General features: G+C 48.5%; 1 protein-coding gene across 2 annotated transcripts in view; it reads right to left on the reverse strand.

The window, feature by feature from the left end:
* Window positions 1–11,765: 11,765 nt before the first annotated feature.
* Window positions 11,766–27,393, reverse strand: part of LOC122369124 (facilitated trehalose transporter Tret1-2 homolog) — a 37,883-nt gene continuing 22,255 nt past the window's right edge. The window contains exons 1-2 of one of the 2 annotated variants that reach the window (XM_043343578.1): window positions 21,872–22,092; window positions 11,766–14,542 (exon numbers count right to left, since the gene is read on the reverse strand). In XM_043343578.1, coding sequence (XP_043199513.1) covers window positions 13,118–14,542; window positions 21,872–21,997 — 1,551 coding nt within the window. In that variant the 5' untranslated portion in view covers window positions 21,998–22,092 and the 3' untranslated portion in view covers window positions 11,766–13,117. Of the gene's footprint in view, window positions 14,543–21,871; window positions 22,093–27,393 lie in introns of those variants that run through there. The other variant, XM_043343579.1, reaches the window with a different exon arrangement.

Genomic DNA, 27,393 nt, shown 5'->3' on the forward strand with positions numbered 1-27,393 from the left:
GAGAGCTTTCGTTTGATACCCATTTTTACCCTAGCGCCCCGTTTTTGGCCGTACAAGGGCGAATTTACGGATTTTTTCACGAGTTTACGGGGCTTTAAGGGCCTTAAACGTCAATGCAACGGGGACCGTTTTGGGGAAAGTTTCTCGGCTGGTGGTGGGTCACCTGTGTGCCGATTTTGAACGAAATCGGGGGGGACCCCCCATTGACCCAAAATTTTGATTTTCCCGTAAAAACTTTCCTTTGGGGGAAAGTGAAATTTTACTGCACAGCTGTGTCTGGGTAAACGAGAGCTTTCGTTTGATACCCATTTTTACCCTAGCGCCCCGTTTTTGGCCGTACAAGGGCGAATTTACGGATTTTTTACGAGTTTACGGGGCTTTAAGGGCCTTAAACGTCAATGCAACGGGACCGTTTTGGGGAAAGTTTCTCGGCTGGTGGTGGGGCACCTGTGTGCCGATTTTGAACGAGATCGGGGGGACCCCCCATTGACCCAAAATTTTGATTTTCCCGTAAAAACTTTCCTATGGGAAAAAAGTGAAATCTTCCTGCACAGCTGTGTCTGGGTAAACGAGAGCTTTCGTTTGATACCCATTTTTACCCTAGCGCCCCGTTTTTGGCCGTACAAGGGCGAATTTACGGATTTTTTACGAGTTTACGGGGCTTTAAGGGCCTTAAACGTCAATGCAACGGGGACCGTTTTGGGAAAAGTTTCTCGGCTGGTGGTGGGGCACCTGTGTGCCGATTTTGAACGAAATCGGGGGGACCCCCAATTGACCCAAAATTTTGATTTTCCCGTAAAAACTTTCCTATGGGGAAAAAGTGAAATTTTCCTGCACAGCTGTGTCTGGGTAAACGAGAGCTTTCGTTTGATACCCATTTTTACCCTAGCGCCCCGTTTTTGGCCGTACAAGGGCGAATTTACGGATTTTTTACGAGTTTACGGGGCTTTAAGGGCCTTAAACGTCAATGCAACGGGGACCGTTTTGGGGAAAGTTTCTCGGCTGGTGATGGGGCACCTGTGTGCCGATTTTGAACGAAATCGGGGGGGACCCCCCATTGACCCAAAATTTTGATTTTCCCGTAAAAACTTTCCTATGGGGAAAAAGTGAAATTTTCCTGCACAGCTGTGTCTGGGTAAACGAGAGCTTTCGTTTGATACCCATTTTTACCCTAGCGCCCCGTTTTTGGCCGTACAAGGGCGAATTTACGGATTTTTTACGAGTTTACGGGGCTTTAAGGGCCTTAAACGTCAATGCAACGGGGACCGTTTTGGGGAAAGTTTCTCGGCTGGTGGTGGGGCACCTGTGTGCCGATTTTGAACGAAATCGGGGGGGACCCCCCATTGACCCAAAATTTTGATTTTCCCGTAAAAACTTTCCTATGGGGAAAAAGTGAAATTTTCCTGCACAGCTGTGTCTGGGTAAACGAGAGCTTTCGATTGGTGTGGTTTTTTACCCGTTTGTGACGTCATTTCTAGGGAAAAACGGGCCATAAAGGTTTCCCTCTACCCTGGCCTTTTTTCCCCCTACCGAATCTGTGCTGTGCTGAATCTGTGCTGAATCTGTGCCAACTTCCGTTACATATCGAACGGGCTATCGAATGGTGAGCGGTGCAGGGATGGCACGCGCCACGTGCACCCGTGAGGGCACTTATGCTTGAAAAATTGACCTTTCGGACGGATTTTGGAATTAGGTAATGCTAATTTCGGGTGACTGTCAGACGGAGCGGGTTCAAACATCGCCTGTTGGCAAGAGAAATGTACCGCCTCTCAAGGAAAATTTGTGAGAAGGTAATTGATCAAAAACAATGTGGAACAAATCACTGAAGAAAATGGTATTTGTTCATGACTTACTTAATTACATGGGTTTTGCTGCACAACCTGATACGTTAGACAATTAAAAATGGCATCGTTTGGAAAGAGCATTCAATTTTGTCCAAGATCCAATCATCGCTTTTGCAAGACGAGCAACAGTATACTTAAAAATATAAATTTTTCAAACCTCTACATGGCAATTCATCTATGGCTCTCATTTTTCAATGACCTACGTCAACCTATGCTATAAAATACACTTGGCAAGTTCTATAGTAGACGTATGGTTATCAGACACGAGCACCTCGATGCGATGGATGTTTTTTCCCAAAACAAAATGCTTAGCCGTCAAAAGACAACCGACCGAAATGTATACATGACCCACGGACACAAGACCAACCAAACGCCCACCGATCGAAAATATCCCGCATTCGGGTTGCGAAGCAAGCGGGTCACCCTAGCGGGCCCCATCCACCCGGGGGGCCCGGGCCCCATCCACAGGGGGCTGGTCCCCGTCCACACGAGGGCCCAGGCTCCGTCCACCCGGGGCTCCGGGCCCCGTCTACCCGGGGCTCCGGGGCCCGTCCATCAGAGAGCCCGGGCCCCGTCCACCCGAGGGCCCGGGCCCCGTCCACCCAAGGACCCGGGCTCCGTCCACCCGGGGCTCCGGGGCCCGTCCACCAGGGGCCCGGGCCCCGTTCTCCCGGGGGCCCGGGTCCAATCCACCCGGGGGCCCGGGCCCCATTCACCCGAGGGCCCGGGCCACGTCCACCTGGGCTCCGAGTCCGGGCCCCGTTCTCCCGGGGGCCCGGGCCCCGTCCCCTCGGGGCCCGGGGTCCGTACTCCCAGGGGCTTGGGGCCGGACCCATCCACTGGGGGCCCGGGCCCCGTTCTCCCGGGGACCCGGCCCCATCCACCCGGGACCCGGGCCCCATTCACCCGAGGGCCCGGGCCCTATCCCCACGGGGGCCCGGGCCACGTCCACCTGGGCTCCGAGTCCGGGCCCCGTTCTCCCGGGGGCCCGGGCCCTATCCACCCGGGGGCCCGGGGTCTGTACTCCCGGGGGCTTGGGCCCCATCCACCCAAGGGGCCCGGGCCCCATCCACCCAGGGGGCCCGGACCCATCCAACGGGGGGCCAGGGCCCCATCCACCGGGGCCCGGGCCCTACCCACCCGGGGGGCCCGTACCCATCCAAGGGGGCCCGGGTCCCATCCACCAGGGGGCCCGGGCCCAATCTCCCGGGGGCCTGGGCCCCATCCACCCGGGGCCCGGGCCTCGTCTTCTCTCTCTCTCTCTCTCTCTCTCTCTCTCTCTCTCTCTCTCTCTCTCTCTCTCTCTCTCTCTCTCTCTCTCTCTCTCTCTCTCTCTCTCTCTCTCTCTCTCTCTCTCTCTCTCTCTCTCTCTCTCTCTCTCTCTCTCTCTCTCTCTCTCTCTCTCTCTCTCTCTCTCTCTCTCTCTCGAGCGGGCCCCTGACAGAAATTTCGGGGGGGGTCAGCTGACCCTCTGACCCCCCCCCCCTGGCTGCGCCACTGTCCACAGCAGAAGTAATGTGTGGCAGGGGCGTAACTTTGTATACTTTTGGGGAGGCAGGTGCCCCCCCAACTTGAAATTTTGCCACCCCAACATTCCGTTTGCCCCCCCCCCCCAACCTTGGTGGGCGCCCCCAGGCCCGAAAGGCGCCCTCACGGGCCAGCGGCGTCATAGGAGCGCGTGCGCCATCTTTCAAGGGGGCGCCATCGCCTATATGGAAATGGGATGCGTGAGAGGGGAACCTCTGAGGCCGTGGGGGCGCCTGCATGCGAAAGAGGGGCGCCCATGAAGTCCTCAGGGGCGCCTCAATGCAAAACACGGGCGCCTGAGATGGCCACAGGGGCGCCTGCATGCGAAAGAGGGGCACCTTATTGGCCTCTGAGGCCCTTCGGGGTGCCTCTGAGGTCTATAGTATAGGGGGCGCCCACATGAAAAAGGGGCGCCCATTAAGGCCATAATGGCGCCCCTATACGAAAGAGGGGAGACTGCATGCCAAATGGGGGCGCCTCCGAGGCCCATAGAAAGAGGAGCTCCAGTTGAAGCCCAAAGGGGCGCCTCAATGGGAATTAGAGACGCCTGTGAGGTCTATAGGGGCACCTCTGATGCCCATGTCGAGAGAGTCGTCAGTCGTTTGTGTAACGTTCCTCAGGGATGGTGCGCCGCTTGCGGCAAGTAAAAACTTAGCTAAATAGCGTGCCCCATTGGTTAAAAAGCGCCCCTCGAGCCAAAGTGGTGCCCCTCTGACAACACGCACGTCTTATGTCATCTGTTTTGCTAATAACTAATGCCCCCGCATGCAGAGCGGCGCCCCACCCGTTTATCAATGTGACCCTTCAGGTGGATGAAGCGCCCCTCTGGCCAATACCTTATCATCATTGTTGCTAGAACAGCGCCCCCAGTCCGTAGACTGCCCCATTGGCTCCTGAAGGCGCCCCTCGTGCCCGTTTTGGTGCCCCTCTGCACTGAGTAATGAAATGTATGTGGCCTACCAATTCTTAAGGGCGCTCCTTGAGTCATAATCATCGCTCCTCGGGGAGGGGGGGGAGGCTAGAGGGCCTAGATACCATAGCACGCTATAGTGTGTTATGGCATCCCTGCTGCTAAAACGGCACACTTAGCTAGGTTAGCGCCTCAACGGTTCATACAAGCGCCCCTCGAGCCGAAGTTCGCGCTCCTCTGACTTACATAATTTCCTTGCTAAGTACGACGCCCCTCGCTGGGCATGGGGTGGCGCCCCACCAGTTTACCAACGCGCCCCTTTAGCCACATGAAGCGCTCCTCTGGTCAATGCGGTCAATACCTTATTTCATCACTGCAGCTAGAGCGGCGCCCCTATTTCGGTGGCTGTTCCATCGGTTCCTGAAGGCACCCCTCGAGACAGTTTGGAGGCCATCTGCAGTGAGTATTAAAATTGATGTGGTTAAGAATGGCGCCCTCTGCACGGTGTCGCACCGATTCTAAAGGGCGCCCCTTGAGTCAATGTAATCGTCCCACAGGGCCTTGTGTGTTATGGTATCCCTGCTGTTAAAGCGCCACTCTTGCTTGGCGTAGCGTCCCAACGGTTCATAGCACCCATCGAGCCAATGTTAGCGCTCCTCTGACTATACTGGCATCCTACATCATCTTTTTTGTTCAAAGGGTGGCAAAATGTGGACCCGAGGACCCGGTCAAAAGAACCGGTCTGGACCCATATGGGTCCGGAGTCCGGACCGGTTCCTGGAAATTTTCTGGCGGGTCCAACCGGGTCCTACCATAAACCATACATAGTGGACACTACATATGATTGCAAAATATGAAGTGAATGGAAAGAAAACATTTGCTCATGTATGTTCCTTTGCACACTGTAGTTCATAAGTATTATCAGTGGGAAAAGGGCTGTTTTACACGATGCAATTAATGATTTCTACAAACGGTTTGTATTAGGTAATTGACTTTTGGGGAACGGGTCCAACTGGTTCCGATTCCAACTTAGACCGGGCCCGACTGGTTCCAGAAATGTCCAGCCGGGTCTGGTTCGAGTCTGGTTCCCAAAATTTTCACGTTTTGCCACCTCTAGATCAAAGCAGGAGTAATTTGTACCTATCATTTCGTGATAACTTGATATCACCTGGTGAGCCACAGACTTCTGCATGTCTCGGTATACAGAGGTATATGGGTGACCTAAGCTTGAACGCTCTCAGCCTGGGATTAACCCGCGCCGGGCTGGTGCTCCGCGACTTCCGCGCCGGGCGGTGAGGGGGGTGTCTGGTCTAACTCGGCTCCTGGGCCACGTAGCGACACGCAGTAAGCATCATTTGAAAGAGCGTCAAAAATAATGACGGAAACACTTCGGTCATTTCTTGGGTCAGGTCAAAGGTCAGGTCGCCTGAGGTCATCGAAGGTCAAATGTAGGCCATTTCAACAATTTTGGAAACTGCAACGGCTAACTCGGGACCAATAGAGCTACAGTGCCGCGGAAAAGCGCATTCGATAGCCCTTTTACAGACCTTTCTGACCATTGTTCTCAGATTTGACCTAAGGTCAACGGTTTAGCCTCCAAAGGGCAAAAACTGTAAAATAGCAGTTTTCACGAAAACTGTTTTTCGGCAATAACTTTTGACTTAAGAGTGCCACGACATTACTTTTGGCAGCATCATGTTCCTCTCGTCGAGACGCGTCGAATGAACTATTTTTTGACCTTGAAAGGTCATTTTTAAAATTTGACCTCAGGTCAAGGTCATAACCTGACCGAAAAGGGTCATGTTGCATATCAGTCGATCCGTATCGTCGAGCTGAATACATCTGAAGTGTTTTCATCGCTCTAGCACGCCTTTATCAAAAGTTACAGCCAAAAAACTGGTGGTGACCGTCTATGACCTGAGATGACCTCAAGGGCACACAGGGGTCACAGGTGCATTTTTTCCGATTCAGTGTATCATGTTTACCTATGAAACGATGTTTGAGAGGGTTCTAAATACCATTCGTCCAAAAAAGGCTCATTTCAATTTTCTCCCATTGACTTATAATGGAGAGGTCGCAAAATTGACCTGACCATAGGTCACTGATATCAAAATTCCGAGATAAACATTTTAGACATACTGTTACTCTTATCAATCGCTGAAATTTTCAAGGCGATCGTTCAGTCGGTGTAGCTATGACGAGGATTGCAACTTTTTTCTGAGGTGAGGTCTTTTGACGTGACCTGGTGACCTGACCTTGAGAGCTCTGGGTCTGAAATTTGCACATGTGTAAAAAAAGATGCATGAACAGGTGTGCCAAAAACGGCGGCGCGGAGTTTTGAGATATCTGCGAAAAACCGCAGGGGAGGTGTTCACTCCCCCCCCCCCGGCCCGGCGCGGGCGGGGGGGGGCAATTTTTTATTTTTTTCGATGAGGGCAAATTTTTGCCACTGGTTTGCTTCTAGAACACGTGCGGAAAAGATGCAGTATGAAGTGTGTTCTTAACTTAAAAGGGGAGGCGTAAAAACGTCCCTTGCTTCTGCGTGGGGTGAAGTTCTACAGATTTGTTTCTTTAATCTCGCCTTTTTATCAGTTGTTTTTTCTTTTCTTTTTGTCAATTCATCAGTTCGTCTCGTTTCTTTAGAAGAACTACCATATGCGTTGTTTAATAAGGCGTCACTACCCTGGTCCCCAATTCCACTACCCGCCCCCGGTCTCTGGTCCCCAAAGTGCTTTCAAAATGTATTTGGTTACAAAATAATTCCGCGCTTTTGGCGCGCTATTTCAGAAAAAACTGCAACATAACGTGCCAAAACACGACGGCACAAAAACAACGTGCTATGGTAAAAAAAAAAAATGCTGCCGTTAACTGAAATAAGACTTATTTCTAGACAGTCACGGGGAGGCGCCCCCATGCCCTTAAAAAGGCGCCCCTGACAGCGTTGCCCCCCCAACGAAAACCAAAAAGTTACGCCCCTGATGTGTGGTTTCAGTCATGGGTATGTTCTGCTTCTGAAGCCTAGGAACGATTAGCCAGACTGCAACGAGACTTTAAATGTAGCTTACCTGTATCTTCACCCTTGCAGCTACAACTTTATCTACTGACGTCTTCTTTTCAATCAGTCCGCATTTAAAAATCGTCGGTCAAAACCATCCGTTAAGATTGGTAAAACCACACATTACTTTAGCGGTGGGCTGTACACCTGGTGGCCATTTGGTAAGCAGTAGTTCAGGTAGATGACGCTGCCGTCAGCGCCGTACAGCGATCTCCTTCGACGAACGTCCTGCGGACGGGGTCGGATTCCCTCGTACGTACATAGGTAGGGGAGAGTGGGGAAAGATGCCCAAGGTTTTGCAATGTCATACATTATTCGAAAATGACAACCGGAAAGCAAAAACTTGGAGTTTCAACGGAAGCCGACATCATTTAAAGAATATCACAGTTTCGTGCCTGAAACATGATAACTTTTTGCTATTAAGCATTTTCCTGAAGAAGTGAAAGGGGGCATCTTACCCCAGATGGTGGGAAAGACGCCCCTGGCGTTGGGGGAGATGCCCCCTGCACTATATGTGACATAAATGGGCACCTGAATTGCCTGAAGGAATCACTAGTCCCTTCGAGCCGGTAGACACTAAAGGCTATCATAAGGGCCCTAAAAAGTCGTCGTGAGGGGCTTCAGAGGTCATCGTGAGGTCCATCATGTCCAGCGCGATCAAACGAGCCTCTGTGGTGGCGTTCGGAGACCGTCGTGGGGCTCTTATAGGTCTTCATGATGCTTGAGGGCCCTCAAGCCCATCGTGGGGACCTCAGATGCTAGCGCGGCCCGTGGAGCCAACGTGGGAGCCCTCAAAGGATGTCGTGAGGGGCCTTGGAGTCAATAATGGGGCCCACAGAGGCCGTCATGAGGGCTCTCAGAGTCTGATGCCGCCCAAAAAGTCGCTGTGTGGGCCGATAGACCGGCATGGAGAGCACCCGACCGTATTGGACTCTCAATAGTCCCAGATCGGCTTTTGTTTCTCATCACAAGTATGTAATAAATGATTCGACGGGTTGCTTCAGTGGCGGATCCAGGGGGGGGGGGGCAAAATGGGCATTTGCCCCTCCCAAACGGCATAATTTTAACATTACGCCTATGGACGAGGCATGGAAAGAATCGATAAATTGCTATGGTTTGCCCCCCGCCCCCCCCCCCCCTAAAAAAAAACTCTGAGCTGGATCCGCCTCTGGGTTGCTTGAAGGACAGCGTACGGAAATAGGGGCGTCTTTCCCCATCAGAGCAGGGGGCATCTTTCCCCAAGGTACCGAATTAACATTTAATCAGTACAATCTGTTAGCCATAAAACAACAACCTGAAACAAACTAGTTGGGACACAGTACACGCATGCTTATGTATCACGACCATAGCAAGGGAGATAAAAATTATTTACCTTCTTTGATATTTACAATGTTTTGACACCAAATTTTTTTTTTTTTTTTTTGAAAGCAGCAAATAAAAAACATGCAATCACCAGCCAACCGTTGCTCAACTGAGCTTCGCAAATTTTTGTGTAGTTAACCCTCGCGGGCCCGGGGGGGGGCGTTTTTCGCCCCCCCCCTGGCGAATATTTGCGATAGCTCCCGAACGCTTAGGGATAGGAAAGCGAAACTTTCAGTACCTTTTCTCCCATCAATTTGACATCTTCTGAAGTAAAAAATTTGGACCTAGCCCCCTTGATGACGTCACAAGGTCCATTTTTCTAGACCCCTGCACGGCAAACTTCGGCGTCACAGACGCAAACTTCAAATAGCTACTAAAAATAGAGTTTTAGAGATAAAGACAAATTACGAGTACGGTTGTGTAGCATTTGACCTAGAGAAAAATAGAAAAATAGTTTTGGTGACCTGAGGTCAGAGGTCAGGTCAACGACCCCGAAATGTGGTTTTAGTTTTTCGAAAATAACTTCGACAAAAATGGTCCTAGAGCTACGGCAGTGGTACCATCGCATTCGCCTTGTCAAGCCGCGTCGAATGATATATATTTTGTTCGGAAAAGGTCAAATTTTATGTTGACCTCATGTGACCTCGAATGACCTCTGGTTGACCTTGACACATGAAAGGTCGTTTATGATGGATTTGTATCCGCTGATCACGAATCTGGCATCTATTTTCCTCTCAGCCTTCATTTAGAGCTTCCGGATGGCAAAATTGTCTTATTTATTATAACTAACTTGAATTAGTGAAATAGCCTCTAGCAGGGATACTCTTCTGTGACCTTGACCTTTGAGCAGCCTTGTATCGTAAGATGAACCACAAATAGGGGACTGGTAAGCCTCAAAACATTTCAAAACATCTTGGAAGTTAGCACGCAAGATGTGCGAAAAAGTGCCAATTTTGAGGTCAATTTTGAGCGTGACCTTGACCTTGACCTTTGATTTTGAGCACAGTTTCGGAATCCTCAAATTCTCTTCTTTTGTTTGACACCCAATTTTGCCGGTTTGATGCAGCCTGCCGTCCTCTAGAAGGCTTACTTTGAGATCACTACACATGTGCCGGTTTTTGCCTTTGACCTTGACCTCTGACCTTGAAAATTGACCTGAGGTCAAAAATTTTAGGTGCTTTAGAATCGTCTCGTAAGGACCTTTCGTTTGGTATCGCTTTTGTTTCCGTAGCTCCCTTATTTACGGAGTTAGACAGGGGGGCGAAAAACGCCCCCCCCCCGGGCTGCGGTGGTTGGGATTACCCCCCGGGCCCGGCCGGGTTAACAAGACAGGCTTCCGCTTTACGCTAGAACATTAATTTTCATGTTAGATTATTTGTTTCGCCGCTAGAGGGGGTGGGGCGTCTTTCCCACCCTGGGCATCTTACCCCACTCTCCCCTACGTAATCTCAGCCGCATCATCTCGATTGAGGAGGATATTGAAAACCGATAGGTCCGGCTTATAATCCATGGTCTGGCGAGGGCTAGTGCCTAAAATAGGTGGCAAAATGTGGACCCGAAGACCCGGTCCAAAGAACCAGTCTGGAGTATAGACTCTGGACCCTGGGTCCAGACCGGTTCCTGGAAATTTTCTGACGGGTCCAACCGGGTCCTGCCATAAACCATGCATCTTGCACACTACACATGATTGCAAAATATGAAGTGAATGAAAATGAAACATTTATTCTTTCTTTGCACACTGTAGCTCATAGGTATTCGCCCAGTAGGAAAAAAGGCTGTAACTAATGATACCTGCAAATAGTTTGCATTAATTGACTTTTGGGGAAAGGCGGGGTCCAACTGGTTCCGATTTCAACTAAGACCGGGTCTGACTGGTTCCAGAAATGTCCAGACGGGTCTGGTCCGAATCTGGTTCCCAAAATTTTCACCTTTTACCACCTTTAGTGCCTAACATTTGCAATCGCGTCAGAAATGTTGTCGTTCCTTTCCACTGAGGTAATTAGAATTCTCTTAAAATGCAACGCGAGAAAAAGCAAACAAGGAACTTTTTTGAACATTTCGGGCGTATGTCATGTTATGCAACGTCCAATAGCACCCTTCTGGATATCGAGCAGTAGGTATATATTACTGCTCGGTATACTTCTACTGCAGTAGTGGCAACAGACCAGCGAGATGCGCGCCTGGCGTTCATGTTGATTCCCCGAATTTCCCATGGTTTCTATGAAAAGAAACACGAAGTGGCTGTGGCACCCTGATGGGAGTCACTTTTTCGTTCTTGATTTATTGCTGTCTCCTGAACACATGAAGAATGAGTTTCGCGATACACCGGCCGTCAAACCATTAGAATATAGACGTGAGTTCTGGTAACCGGTTGTTTTATTCATGCCGTGGACCATGATGGCTTTGAGGCTGCTTTAGTAAGTCTCCTATGCTTTGTTTCCCGAAATGATAACCATTTTTCATCGTCGCTCCGCTCAAAAACGGCATGTCACTGTCTGTGTCATCCTGACAGGCATAAAGAAATACTTAAAAACAAAAAGAAACGTACACCTCTGTGTGCACTGCTTGGAGCTGATTCTTGGTGCATGCTAGTTGTGTGTCCTAATCACTGCTGTTTTTCTGGTATTATTTTTTAGGTAACTGTTGAGTATCGCACTGTGCGTCGCACGCTCCACAGTGCGTCCAGCGCCCGGGGGGCGGCAGGCTGGGTCGGCCAGTCTGGACAGAGGTGACCCGAGCTGCGGCAAGGGCGCGAGGGCGGAGGGTGATTCGGCTTGTGCTCTTAGCTTTAGGAGCTCTGTCATTAGCTTAAGAAAATAAGCTTTTATCTGGCTTTAGGAACGATTGGTGAAGTAGTGCATGGCACTGCAGTGACCAAAGGAGATTTTTTTACTCATCATCGCTTTTATTCTAAGCGTTGGCTATTTTTGAGAATTGGTCTTGCGTCAGAAAGAAAGCCTAAAAACAGAATGAATGATCTGTGCATGCAGTATGTACGAGTAGATTGTTCTGGATTGGCTGTTTCTTTAGTGGTAGATCTTCATTGAAGCATTTTGAACAGCCGATACACAAGTTGGTCATATATTTCTAATACAATGTAACGCTACCATTTGTATAACAAAGTACACAAAGGCGTAGGTACTCAAAGGGACTATCCCACCTTTAACATGGGGTTTGAGTTGAGATAGCCAAGTTTGCGGCGAGGTTTAGAAACCACTATCTATCTAGGTTGCAACCCCCGCGGCCTCTTGGTGTTGAAGAACTTCGTTCCCTTCATTTGAAAATGGGCCTTGTACAAGGCCCTATCTTCAACATGGAGCGACCGTTAGTGTGACGTCACCTCGTTTAGTCATTCTGATTTAAATGGGTTTGTTCGTTGAAAAATCGCTTAAAACTTGGTCTGAACTTTGTTGTGGTGCCTACAGAGTAAAAAGAATCAGCTTTATGACAGTAATGTGGCCTGGGGAAGGAGGTAATTTTGGGCTGTGACGTCACATATTTGAAAGTTTGTGTTTGGAATATGGGAAGCCTAAGATGTTTAATGAAAAATAAATGCCAGAACCGTGTTCCTGGTCATCCAATCTATAAAGTCGGGCACAATTTAACTGGTTTTAACAACATTTTAGAAGGTGGGATAGTCCCTTTAATACCTACTTACTTTTTCATTTTCTTCTCATAGCCTCTTGTCAAAGCTCGGTTCATGATATAATACTTTGTCTGGCAACTCGCTAATTTAGCGTCGATCAGTCCCATTTCAATATGGCCACAGCCACAGCGACATTGGCACTTCCATCAGAAAGCAACAAAAAACGACCATGTCACAATGTTGGCCGTTTTGATTCATATTGCATCCTCCTGAACGCACAAAAAAAATAAAATGCCTCTTAAGTACTGAGGTTCTTGGACACAGATGTCGGGCAGATACAGAGCTGGCCCGCACGAAAATTGCGCTAGACTTAGACAAGGCGAACATACAACTAGCACATACACACTTTTGAGCGGCAACGAGCAAATCGACGCAAGAGAAAGACAGATGAAACGAAGAAAAGGCTTGCTCAAACTAACACTGGCCAGACGCAAAAGCCGTTTACTATACACTTACGCAAGGAGTGTTACTTTGCTCAGACATAACGGGCAAGCGAAACACCTGTACCTATAGATCGGTAAGTACCTACATCTGGCATTCGACAACATTGGCACACATGACACAACACTGAGGTTCCGCGCACAACTAGACAGAAGCCACCCAAAGTTCATGTCCTATTCGGTGTTTGGGCCTTTGATTTATTGTATTTAAACATTGAGGAAGTTTCTGTGCATAGGAATGCACATTGCACAAAGAAACCCGCACATACTTGTTTAGAGCATTTGATGCTTTTCTGGAGGTTGTTTTGTAACATGGATATCAGCACGAAGACATCAGTTTATCGCTGCAACTGGCGCGGCGGCACCCTGTTCTTCATTTTCATCCTCCGTGGGTACGGCAGCCTCTTCTTCGGCATACACAGGCAGAGCTGCTCTGCTCTCGACTTCCTTGAACAAGTGCTGGATCTGCTCCAGCGTCATACCACGTGTTTCAGGAAGACAGAAGATGGCGAAGAGTATCTGAACTACGCTGACACCCGCGTGAAGCACGAACGCTCCTCCCAGACCCACCGCAGCCTGTAGATCCGGGTATACCTTCAGTAGGATAAACGTACTGAAGTTGATGGACATGATGACCATGTTGGCACCAAGTGCACGTGTCTTGTTGGGTAGCAACTCGTTGGCGTAGCTGAAGGAGATTGGTCCGACGATACAGACGTACGGCAGCACGACGACCACGGCTCCTAGCATTACCATCCACCCAAGATGCGCCCGTTCGCCGGAGGGCAGGAAGTAGAAGGCAGCTATGATGCCACAGCCGGCCGTGCTGACCGCTCCGGCGACTCGCAGAAGCGTGAGACGTCCAAAACGCTCCACCAGAGGAATGGAAGGCACGGAGAGAAGCAGGGCAAACACGGGCACGACCAGCGCGCGCTGGTAACTGTCCAGAGATAGGTCAGCGGGATCGAGAACGATGGCGGTGATGAGAACCACCGTCTGTCCACCACCCCACACGAACAGCACCATCTGTAAAGCGGCTAGAAGAAGCGGTCGCAACGTCTCCCTCCGACCCATCAGCCGCCAAGCTGACACTCCGTCATCGGCAACAGCCAGGGATCGCTGGATGACGGCTACCTCAGCGGCGGCGTCTTCGTGTGGGTGGAAGAAGAGGATGCAACGGCGTGCCTCTTCAGCGGACCGTCCGTGGGCGAGCAACCACTTTGCTGAGTCGGGGAAGAAGAGAACGCCGCAAAGACAGATCCCAGGAGGCGTGCATCCGGCTACAACAAACAACGTTTGCCAGTCCAGGAACTGACCTAGCAGCAGCGCCGCCACCTGGCCCACGTACAGCAAACCGTTCATCAACGTCGTATACAGGGCTCTCCGATTAGGGGGCACGATCTCAGACACGTAACCACGCACGGTTCCCTCGGACATCTGCAGTGCCACAAACATCACAATCCTCCCAATCAGCACCCAGACGAAACTCTTCCCAAGCCCAGCAGATATGGCGCCCAGCGCATGAAGTGGCATAGCCACCAGAAGAAGACGTCGCGCGCCCAGCACTGGAGCTGCTGGTACGGCCAGCAGGCATCCCAGCATTCCTCCCAGCACAGTGGCGGCGATGGTCCAGTTGAGCTGATCGTCGGTGAGGAAGCGATCCGGCTGCTGGGGGACTTGGATCAGTGTTACGCTGTGCATGCCGAAGTTCATTCCCAGACAGAGAATACCTTGGCCGAGGATCACAGCAGCGAGAACCTGCCGACAGAAGAGAAGAGCTGGTGTGAGGCGGATGTTGTGTAGACAGGTTACGAGAAGAGCACATATGTCTGAGAACGACCACACATCGCAAATATCATTCGGCTGATAACACAAAAGTCCCACCAAACTCCTCTGACTACCTCGCTAACCCTACGAGTCTTTAAGAGTCCTTCAGCTTCTCACGGATAGTTACCCATGAGTCATACCTCATAGTCATTCAGAGTCGTTAAGGCGCTTAGACTCATAGCTGTTTCGTGTAAGTATACCTATCTACCCCGTGGTGTCACGTCAGTTGCAGCCTGCATCGGTCATTTTATGCATGTGTGCATCCAGACGGTCGGCGAAGCCAGTGCAGTGGTAACCGAGTAAAGCCTGAACCATAAAGCTTCAAAAGCTTCATGCAAAGTCGGATACCGCTGGCAGTATTTCTGAATTTGATACTGGCATGTGGTCAGTGTCAGTGAGTCACTTCTTACCAGTGGCCACCGTGATAGTTATATGGCTTCATTAGGTAAAGGTAAGCCTACATCAGGTGCAGCGCTTGTTGAAAAAGAAGATTCCGTATTTCCAGTTTCCACTAGTACGTAGTCTGTACTTCGTGGTCCTCAAGCGTAGGGGAGAGGCGGGAGAATTGGGACGCAGGAGAATAGGGACACGCCAATATCTAAAAAATGGACAGCATCCTTGCACGATTATTGCCTTTACCTTTTGATTCTATGTGTCATGCAACGATGGGAAGCCTTAGCAACCCTTTTGTGGGCGTCGTTTGGGCTGTGCTGGCTGGGCACCAAAAAACTTGTTTTTTCGAGTGCTATTCTGAGTTGTCTGTGCATTGCATATGACAAACTATCTTTCTTTTAACATGTTACGATGTTAGATTAACACCGTCCTTATGCGATTGCTAGTTTGTATGAACACGCTCTGTAACTGATAAATGACAAAAAAAATGCGTGATTTGTTATGGCTGTGTGTTGGAGAAAAGGGACACCAAATGGTAAAAACGGTAAAGTGGTGCAAAAATATGTGTTTTTACCTTCGTGTTTTGGAAGGGGTTGCAGCTGCACCCTTAACCACAAATACATCAAAGCGAAGACCAGAAAGTCTTACTCTGGTAGGAAAATGTGCATTTTATGGGAACATCGTAATCGTGAAAGACGATCCCGGCATTTAACGAAACAGATAGTGTGAAGATAAGTTCCAATGTATCAAATGATTGCCTATAAACATAGACACGACAAATAATTCGAGATAGAGTCATCCCAATACCCGATTTTTATATGTCCCAATTCAGCTTCGTGTCTGTCCCTTATCTCCTTGCATGTGTCCCTATTCTCCTGAAAATGAGTGTTTTTGTTTTTGTCCACATATAGCTACATCATTGCACAGGCTCGCTATTTTATGATGGCATAATGCAGAGAAATGGTGGACCTTTTATTGGCGCTGCGCAAAGCAGCTTGGCTACAATACTTGCCAAATAATACCTCAATGAACATGGCCTGAGAAACAAGTCCCAATTCTCCCGCAACGGTCGTCTGTGATTCTCAGTGAGTCCGGGGACCGGGATTCAATTTCTCCAGGTCTGGTTGTGCAATGTGCAGCACGCTTGTTTTACACTTCTTTGTTCGTCCTTTTTTCTTCGTATCGATATACCTCCGCTGCAAAGTTCCTTATATCAAACTTATTCCCGATAGTTTATGTAGAAGGTTAGATCCGAACGCCTTGATCTGGTCAAGCGCTCTGTTATCGCCATGTCCTTGCTACATACTCTGGTTTCTTGTTTGATTAACTATACAGTATACAGTTTACATTTGATCGACTCATGTTTCCTCAGCCAGGCGAGAGAAGTTTTCTGTAGACCATTGGATATATACTATTATACCAATGACCGTGATGATTATTCAATTGGTGATATCGAATGTCGATTCCGAGTAGAACATCTTTGAATTTTGAAGGATATCGAGCATTCCAAACGTGTTCATACGTCATAAACAATGATGAACCAGCTTGAGCGAAGAAAAAACGGGCAAAAGAAGTCATCGATGGATATCCTGTCAGAATCTCAAGCACGGAATGAGACCGCGCTGTGAACCTCTGCAGTGGACCAAGGGGCGCATCGGGACATAACCTAGGGGCGTTATGTCTCCGCAATCCGTCCTTAATTTAATTATTATATATTAAACCGCGAGTAGGTAGAACAAATCATTTAAACGTCGAGCCGATAGGCGAGACGTTTAAATGATTTTTCTACTTACGAGCGGTTAAATAATTTTATCCCGTACCGCTGATTCCTTTCGGGCGCCTAAAGGTTAAAAAAAAATACATTTTTTTACAAATACGACACATTTCAGAAGAGCCAGAGACAAAGAGAAGCAGAGACAGATAGAGCTTTGAAAAACGATCCAGACAATGTGATCGGTCTGGAATTGACAGGTTCATTGAAGCTCAAGTCGCAAATACAAAAAAAGAAAGAAAATGATGTTTCATTGCGTTTCCCTGCGCATACTGGTGAAAATAACGTAACAGTCAAATGGAAGAAATGTCTATTAGACGTTTAACAATTTGTTAATCGTCACTAGACGTTTAACAAATCACTTGAACGCACGGACGTATAAATAAACTTATTTACGTTTATTTATACGTCCGTGCTTGAACGACATCTGTTAATTTTCTCTCTTTGCACGTGAAGCAATTGTAAACACTATCTTCGGTGCGGGATAAGACATTTTAATCTAATGGTAAACATAGGCAGCGGAACGGGGAGGGCACCGTGCCCCCCTTTGATTTTGACATTTTTACATTAGCCCTATGGGCGTTGCATGGAAAAAAATGGGACCAAAACAGTGCCTCCCCCCCCCCCTTAATTGAAGGTGTTCCGCCGCTATTGACGGTAAAACACTGCATTTGAGATGCCTGTGCTTATAGGCCAGCAGTAAGTATAGCGACCAACTAGCAACGCCAGCCCCGGATCGATGCTATTGCATCATTGTGCTTGTTCCATAAGAGCTGACTGAGTTATTGATCCCAACTCGAGCTGGGAAGACTCTACGGATGCATCTGGAATCCAGTAGGCGTGATTACTGACCAAGGAGATTATTCTTAGAAAGCCTCTGACCGGATGGGTCACTGGAGAAGGGAGGGGAGGGGAGGGAAGGGCAGGGGACGGGAGGGGAGGGGGAGGAATGTGCCCTCAGTGTGTGCAGACTATCGGACCGGCGATGACGTAATCATGTCACATGATTCTCTGACGGTTTGCACCGAATTTCGTGCGTCATGGCTCGCTGTCTCGGTTTGCAGTGAAATTGGTGGGCAGTAGAAGGCGAGGGCAGCTGCCCCTAGCGGAACGCGATGGTCAGCTGGCTACGCTGCAGGCTTTTTTAGATGAGAATGCTGACCGGGCTAATAGCATGATTGTTTTAGACGGAGTGACAGCTTCCTTCATCGGATAACATAAATTGGACACCTTAATCTCAGATGCATATGAGGCGTCCAGAGATACTTTCACCGGTTATATTCCATGAACATATAGCTTTGCTTGGCCAATGCCTGGGTGTGTCCCTACTCATGTCATGATTCATTATTCATGCCTCGCATTATTTGAGTGCCGCTAGCTTCCGTAGTTCACCGATTATTGTTAAATGCCGCCTGTTGACCGATATTACACATACGTTTCCGCTTGTAGCCAGCCACCCCATCAATCACTGTCCATTTACCGATGACAAGTCCATCTGTCCTGACAGGATGGTATGTCTTCCCTGAGCCCTGCCCAACGCTGTCAAACCGCTGGGTGTTTGTTGCCAAAACGTCCACGAAAACACCCTCAAACACCACCCGAGGCTTGACCGATAGCACGGAGAGACTGTCAAGTGGACATTTTTCGACTGGCACAGTCGCCGCCGCAGTGTTGTGACCAGGCGCTCAATATCTCCCGCAGCGCTATCGTCCTAGCTCTCAGCTGGCCTGGATCCACGAGGCCCCCTGAGCTCCTCTCAACATAGCGGGTATCCCATTACGCTGATGAAGCGCGTGGTATGGACGGCCTGTACACGATCTCAGACAGTGCCGACAGCCCCCTCTCCCCCCCCCCCCCCCCCACACACACACACTCCCAGAGCACTCTCCTACCCCCCCCCCCCCTGAGCCCCCTCGAGCCCCCTCTGCACCGGGTCGGTCATGACGAAACTATAAACAAACGCTGGGAAGCAGCGCCGGTGGTTCTGTACAGGAGATATATTGCAGGTCTGCAGAGTGGGAGGCAGAGCCTGGTCTTGGAAGAGGAGGGTAGAGTGGGGGGGGGGACAGACGGCTTGGAACAGCTGATAATCACCAATTTGATTCAACCCCTAACATTTGTATTACTTCGTCTTGTTTCCTTATTTGCTAGCTGAAATAATGCTTTAAAAAGGCACAACGGCTCTGCTTAACTACAGTATCCAACCGCTTGTTTGACCATCATTGTCCGAACTAATTAGCTTGTGTCGAGAGCGTGCGGGGTCGCACAGGACATGTTGGGAAAAGAACGCACAGGAAAACTGCCTCATCGGTACAAAATATATGTTTCGAAACAATTGCATCTTGTTTTGTCAAACATGTGCGCGGCCATGACATTTCGGTAAATTGTCGCACTTTTCTAGATATGACATTTTGTGAAATGTGTAAATTGTAATGATGTCAGGCACTGATGATGGCAAATGCGACTCCAAGTCAACGAGCCGATACATAGAGAATCCAGATGCAATAGGGGCCTAACTGCACGAAGACATAGGGAAGACAATAGCGACCGTTTTTAACTGCCGTTTACTTCAGTTGAAGCGTAAATCCTGGTCTGGCATGACTTGGAGAGAAAGGTTACAGGTCAAAGGTCGTTTGAGCAAACATATTATGCGTAGCCCAGTGGCATCGCCCAGTTTAAGCACAGTTAGGTTGCGCATTAAGAGCTCCCCCGTTAGACACGTGTGTTGACGCCCCAGGGGTGCCTGGCGAGCCCCAAACAGATGTCAGTTGAACCACCCATCAAATCTCAAATGAGACTTTAACCAGACATTATTGCCGCCAGGCGCTCAAGACAGGCATTGGTTTTGTAATCGAAAATTGGCACGTGTGAGAAATTCAGCAACAAACATAGGCTACTGGTGCAGTAGCGATGTACTAAATGTTTGCTTAAAAACCTCGTGCGGTCTGGTTATACTCGAACATAGATATCACGGGGCCCGTGGGGATAATTCATCCTCGTGAATGTCAATAAAGAATCTATATTTTGGATACACCATTTTATATTTACACATAGCTATCTTAAGACATCGATATGTAACACCTACCTACAACTTTCATTAGTTATCTTTGTTTTATTTATTGGTCAATCAATGAATTTAATGATATATTTATTATTTTATTCCTCTATTTTTTTCAACAAAGCTGAAAGATGCATGATAATCGTTGCCTTTCGATAGGGAAACGCACTTTACAGAAGCATGTAAAAATGATTAACAAAAACGGTGACTCAACTCAATATGTTAACTGTGAATAAATTCAGCGACAACCACCTTTGTTTCTTTTGACAATAGTTATGAATGCTTCATAACGTCAACAAAGACAGTTTCCTCAAAATAGCTTTAATCTTTCAATGTTCCGTGCCCCGGATGCTTCCAGTGCTGAGTTATATAACTATTCTATTTGCGTGGTTTTTCCTATCTGTTGACCATAATTCCCACAGACGATAGAACTACTTTCCGAACAAAACCTTTCTTACATATATTTGTAAGCTGCATGACTAACGATGACATACCGTCCAATCGGGTAATGGAGACAGGAGAATTGGGATGCCAAAGTTTATCGTACCCATCTAAGCCGTAATAGTTCCCTCCGATTCAACTGACCAACTGGCTGCGATTGCTCCCACCAACTGCAGAGTGCAGACACTACCCCGTCAGGAATTTCCTATATCGAGCGCGGTAGTGTTGTTTAGAGATGTCAATCGGATACCAACTTTTTGGTATACCGATACCAAACCGATACCAACTTGGTATTTGGTATTTCAGTCGTAAAGTGTTTGGTATTTTGTTGGTATCATAAGCCCTCACTAATGTATAAGAGGCTAAGAAATCGGCAAAAAGTTGGTATTTCCCTCAGGTTCCCAAGTTGGTTTGGTTTCGGTATTTTCCCGTGGTTTTGGTTGGTATTTGGTTTGGTATCGGTATTCCGATTTTCCGTAATTGACATCACTAGTGTTGTTGTTAGTGAGTGGACGAGGGGGAGACCGGCTGGTCAACGAATCTTGGGCTAGCCGGCGGCCTAGGAGACACCGCTTTCCCAACCCGGCCCGACCCGACGCGGACTGTGTAGCGTCTCGCTGTGTGTGAGCGGGGGGGGGGGGGAGAGGGTCTGTCCGAGGCCAGAGGACAGCGTCCCCCCCCTCCGCCTACCGTCCTAGCCCGGGGCGGTCCTTACCCTCTGTGGGGACCCGTCCCCACGGACCCTCTGAGACCGCGTTCCCTTTCATCTAATATACCCCGAGCGTCGCCCTTCCCCGTCCCGGCCCGGGGCGGTGCATACCACGTGTTCTATCACCGGGCCCTGAGGGGCTGCGTCCCCTCCTAGAGGACGCCTGAGATCCCGCTACCTGCGGTGGGATTAGTGCTGGTATGCGAGTACCCTGCCGTCCACGGCCCTCACCGCCCTTCCGGCGCGGCGGAGAGGGGGTAGTCTGGTCGGAGGCCGGTGTGGTGCGCACGTGAACAGAGACTGGTGTAAAAAATGTTTGGTCTACGAAACGACTCGAACACGGGCTCTCACCACCGGAGTCTAACCCTTTGCCAACTGAGCTGCAGGACGGGCTAGAACACTCGAAAACTTACAAATTGCAAGAAAACACAGAAAGCAAGAAACTTCCGGACATGTGTGTCATCATTGCTCCATTACCTATCTGGCAGGTAAGAATAACAAAAAGTTGCATGGAATGTGAATGAAGGAAATGCAAAGCTGTACCCGAACCAATTCGGCAAGGGTTTCCATGATATTCTTGAAACTTGGCCCTTGGGAGAGTTCTGCCAATATCAACTTAACGTGCGCCAGCGATGTTAAACAAAACTTTTATGATCAATCTTAAAAGGTCATTAATTATTTTGATAGATACAGAAATTTTTGCTAAACATAGCACCTTAGGCACAAAATAAATTAATACAGAATAAACTGCTCCGTTGATCCGTGGAAGCCTTATAACTGCCGTCCTTGTGCCTGACTTTTACTATTTTTATCGAACCAAGTCACAAGCATCAGCAGCAAACACCATAAAAAACGTTACGACTGCATGCCACGTCTGAGAAACATTACCTGTTTGACGGTGCCAATCCAAGTGCCAGTCGGGCGCTGCTCAGGCTCCCTCGCCTGCGTTGACTCTTGTTTCTCCATGTCTGCTCCTCCCGTGGCCCCTTCCAGTGTCTCTGTATCCTCCATCATTACTCCAGAGTTGTGAGTCTTCCCTCTAATGAGTCTAAACTCTCCCGCGCGCACGCGCTCGCTGCGACCGACCGCTCCCGACTCCGTCACCCCTCTGGTGTGGCGTCGGCGCTGCTCGGATGGTACCCCCATCCCCCCCCCCCACCGACGCTGCCTCATGGATCGTCGGTGGCCAGAGGCGGGTCCAGCGGTGCTGTGTCGGGACGGTGGTTTAGTTGCGAGGAGATGAGAACAGCTCTAGATCACGCATGTGTAAAATTATTACTCTACGGCGAGGGATGAAATAGGTTATCTTCATTCAGAGTTGGGCGAAAAAGCACGGTGATTTTTATAAGAATGAATATATGCTTGGACTAACTTGTAAAATAAGGAGATGAGAAACAATGCTATGATGAGTTTGAGTTCGAGTGGTCGTCAAGGAAATGAAAAATTAAAGGTGTGTTAGGTGAGACAAACATTGATCGTGAAAATGAGGTTCAATAGCACGCATGAAGCCTTCCCCCAGTGCAATCCTTTCTTCCAAATGAAAAGTGGCATACAATGTTTTTCGACCATGTAACGTGAAAAGTTTCATGTTGTGCAATGTGCAGATTGGCAGCAGGTTTCTGCTAGAAACCTGTCACCTATTGATCAATGTATTTTTGTTGCCGAAGCGTCATTATTCTTCTCAGGTAAATAGATGTCTGAAATGTTAATTGTTTTCAAAACGGGCTTCGCTGAGGAAACTAAATATTAACACATTTCAGGGCAGTACTTTTTAAGCCATGATTTTTTTATAAACGTGTACTTAAAACCAGTGAACAAGGCTGATCAATAAAGCCGAAATATTTGGCTATAATAGGTATTTACATAGGTTCCACAGCGAAGCCCGTTTTGAAAACAATTAACATTTTAGACAATGTACTTTTTTGCATAAATCGAGCATTATCATCCACATCGGTGAATGTGTATGGTCTCATGTTCAAGTAACCTAAGTTCAAGCCATCGGATGGGAATTGTGTCGCAAATTATTTTCGTTAACTCACATAGGTAAGCGCATTGAAGTGTGCCTGTAAGTATTACATTTATACGATGATTCAAAATGAATAAGTTTGCCCGTTACTTGCGCATATCGCCGTCACGATTTTGATTGTAAAAGGTACGCCCTCTGTCGTTCAGGATTATGGAAGGTTTCTATGTTTCGAGAAACTATTTTTGACTGAGTGAGCCGGCCCAGGCGGCCCGCCAAAACGTCCATTCACGCCTTTCTGGATCCGCCAATGTAATGAGACATCGATCATAGAATCCTCTGATACCACCGGGCCAGCTGCCTTACGGGGTTCCAGGGGGGGGGGGGGTTCTGGGGTCCAGGGTCTACCCACGCCAGCAGATCAGACAATCCAACCACCGGATACTTCCGGGAGTCCACGGGTCCACACCGGAAACTCGGAGTCACATGCTCCCGGTTCAGATAGCGTCCAAGCCATTCAGAATCAGCATGAAGTCAGCAGAGACTGTGCATTGTGCAGCTGCCCGTCCTTTTGCTGCTATTTTGGCATACACGTAAGTACTTCTATAGTCTATGTCTATACAGGGCGCAGGATCTCATGCAAGGATTTTTTTTTTTTGCTTGTTGTGCTTTAAAGTGATGAAGATTGTTGATTACCTACATACCTACCTAAAATATTTGCAATATTTTAAGCTCGGTCTAAGACACATTAAAATGTGAATTAGAGTAATACGATACGGACTGCAGCGTGAAACATGCCTGCCAAGCAGACCATTGGGCTCCATACCTATAAACGCTGCCCCATAAGAAAAAAACATAAGATGTGAAGTTCAAAGGAAATGGAACGCTTTCAAAAGCACAGGGACGCTTTTTCACCATTTTGTAAAGGCACATTTTGCACTCTGGGCCATTCGGTAACCAAAGTTCCGTAAAGCGGAATTCCGTGAGCAACATTACCCTCTTTTAGGCGCTGAATCACTTATCGAAACAACAAAAAATGTCAGCTGAATGCTGCCAGCCAGTGTCAGCAGAATGAGTGCGCATGCGCGCGAACCGTCGCCGAATAGCGGAAAAAGGTGAACCAGTTCGGCCTTTTCTGCGGTGAGACCGCGCAAAGCCGACTTCAGTGTCCTCTGAAGTCCTCGAATGTTAGTTTTTGGGTCCCCTTCTCTTTTCAGTACGTATCAACCTTATATGTTTCCAATAGCCGTTTTCACGACGGCCATCTGGTTACTGGTACACATTTGGTGCACATCTGGTACAGATTAGGGGCAGATTTGGTCAAATCAGGTTCAGTGTGTCTCTTAGCAGCTATCAGCTAGGGTTGCACTAATTGCTTATATGCCTGCTTTGTCATATTATCGGAGAGCATCATCGATTTAAACACTGAAATAAATTCATAAGGGCCGTTTTCACGACGGAACTTTCGCAGAGGAACTTATTTGATACCTAAAAAGTACCTACCCTTAGAGGCCTTAACATCCCTCAAACTGAAATATTTTATGTTCAAAATAATTTTAGAAGTTTAAATCTGGGCATTTTTTGCCCTCAAATCACTTATTTATTTACAAACACAGCAATTTTTGGTTCTAGTAGCCCACCTTTCGACTATGAGGTATTAAATCAGCGTGGCAACTTGCTCCCTCTTTGCTCCCTCGGGTATCTAATTCCGGAATTCTTAAAAACAAGGAAAGTATATATCGAGTTCTCTTTTATACCTATTCAGTTATGTTTTAATGGTGATTAAAATATGACAAATTTTTTAATTACATTTCATATAAGAAAACACGCAAAACAATGAAACAAAAAATACTACGGCAGATAATTACCTTCAGGTATCTAATTCCGACCAATCAGCACCTCAGTAGGATATGACGTCATACAAGAATGGTGGTGAAGGCCGTTTGCAGTCCCGGCCGGTAGGTCACGTGACCGCCGGGCGCCTCGGGTCACGCGGCGGTCGGGAGTCGGACGCGGGGCGTGGTCGCGGGCGGACGCGCGGGGCATCATGCTTTGCTTTGCTTGCTTTGTCAACTTCATATAACTTACTATCGCATTCGTGTGAAAGCCAAACACTGCTCAGTGACCTTAGAATTTGAGTTTTGGAAAGCTCAAGTCCCTATAGCTCCTCAGGTCGGCAACAGTTGAAGCCTCATCTGAACCCATGTGAAAAAACGACGGTAAGGAACCTTGTAATTCGTATATGATGTAAGATAAAAACACCAAAACCACCCAACGTTTCGTGTTATTCACTTTTTCAAGGGTGATATGACACATCTATACTACTATTTGAACAGGATCCATCTGTCTGTCTGTTTGTCTGTCCGCCACGCCGTGTAGTGGGTTCAATTTAGCCGGCCTACAGGGCAGACGGTATATCGTAAGGGGTTGAAATTTGCACACCTTCTAGGTGACAGAGTGGGTCAGCGCCTTTTCTAGGTTTCGGCTCGCTGGGGTGCACGGTTCGCGCGTGGGGCGCGCCGGAAGAACGCCAATGGAATTTTTATTGGTTCGTAGATCTTCATTGAGAGCCGGGGTCGACAAACTTTGTGGCCTAAATGCATGCCGATCGGCGGCGAGTGCCTCGCATTGGCGGATCGGCAAGTTATTAATTTGAATGAAAAGTGGCGAGAGAATGTGTTGATTGTTGCTAAATGGGTGCAGTTTTTGATAGGTATTTACAAATGCACCGCGTTTGTCGCAATGCGTCACATTGGTCACAACACGCCATTTTTGCCGCAAATCGCACAGTTTTGTCAAATATGGTCTGATATGGGTGCAATTTGGTGCTAGGATGCATGCTCAACCAACAGGTTCAGATGCGCCGCGTTTGTCGCAGTGTGCCACATATGCCACAAAACGCCATTTCCGACAAATACGGTTAAGCGTAATGGAATGGCACGAATAGGAGCAGTGCTAAAAGCACTTTTAAAGTCTGATATTTTAGTACTGATTGGATCCAATTATTCTGTGACCTGACATGACCCAGCGGTGTTGGTAGGGGTAGGGGTAGGGGTAGGGGTAGGGGTAGGGGTAGGGGTAGGGGTAGGGGTAGTGGTAGGAGTAGTAGTAGGAGTAGGGGTAGTAGTAGGGGTAGTAGTAGGGGTAGTGGTAGGGGTAGTGGTAGGGGTAGTGTAGTGGTAGGGGTAGGGGTAGGGGTAGTGGTAGGAGTAGTAGTAGGGGTAGGGGTAGTAGTAGGGGTAGTAGTAGGGGTAGTGGTAGGGGTAGTGGTAGGGGTAGGAGTATGGGTAGTAGTAGTGGTAGGGGTAGGGGTAGGGGTAGGGGTAGGGGTAGTGGTAGGGGTAGTGGTAGGGGTAGGGGTAGGGGTAGGGGTAGTGGTAGGGGTAGTGGTAGGGATAGTGGTAGTGGTGGAGGCAAAAGTAGAACAGTGGCCCGGGCTGATCCCAGCGGACGAGAGGTGACCTATGTGACCTGGCCTGACCCAAAGCGACCGGGGCTGACCCCTTTGACCCGTCTTGACCCCGTATCACCCAAATGTCATCCAACAACGCCCTCAGAACAGTTCTTTTTTAAATTCTCTTCACATTTCCGTCCATATCTATGCTTCTAGACGACACATCTACATGAATCAAACACCATTCGAAAGCAAATTGGCTGGTGCCGCAATTTTTTCCTACCACGCAGCAAAGCAAGTGGCGCAGCCGCTTGTCTATATTACTATTTGAGGAGGGTGCGTCTGTCCGTTACCGAGGTCCCGACTTGGTAGTGCTTTGCGTGGACTACAGGACAGACCGTTGCACCTAGCACGCTGAAATTTGCACAACTTATAGATCAAGGATGCGCGACGTGCCTTTGAGGGGTCTCAGCTCGATCGGATTGATAAGGAGCGCGTGGCGCGTGCTCAAAAAGTGCAAATTCGCGTCATAGACTTTACATGTATAAATCGGCGTGCGAAATCGGGCGAAAACGGCTAATTTTGGCCGACACGGGTCCAGTTCCCGTGCAATATCTTGGTGACCAGGGGTCCGACCGGCACGGGGAAAACAGCATCGTGTACAGAATTGAACGGGCTATTGAATGGTGTGCAATGCAGAGGATAGCACGCGCCACGTGCACCGGAGAGGGCACTTTTATTTGAAAAATTGCGGTTTTTGAGGGATTTTGGAATTAATTTTATTTTTTGGTGACCGTTAAATGGAGCGAGTTGAATCAACGCCTATTTGCAAGAGAAAGGTACCGCCTCTCATATAAAAATTGTGAAAAGCTGATTGATCCAAATCAAGGTGGTGCAAATCACAGGAGAAAATGGTGTTTGTCAATTTTGTGCCACTTTATTAATCACACGGGGTTTGCTGCATAACCTGATACCTTTGGCAATTGAATATGGTATCATTGGATAGAGCATTCCATTCTGTCCAAGATTCTCTCTTCATTTTCGCATGATTAG

Source organism: Amphibalanus amphitrite, unplaced genomic scaffold (genome assembly GCF_019059575.1).
Source record: "Amphibalanus amphitrite isolate SeventyFive unplaced genomic scaffold, NRLGWU_Aamphi_draft 001008F_arrow, whole genome shotgun sequence".
Taxonomy (NCBI): domain Eukaryota; kingdom Metazoa; phylum Arthropoda; class Thecostraca; order Balanomorpha; family Balanidae; genus Amphibalanus; species Amphibalanus amphitrite.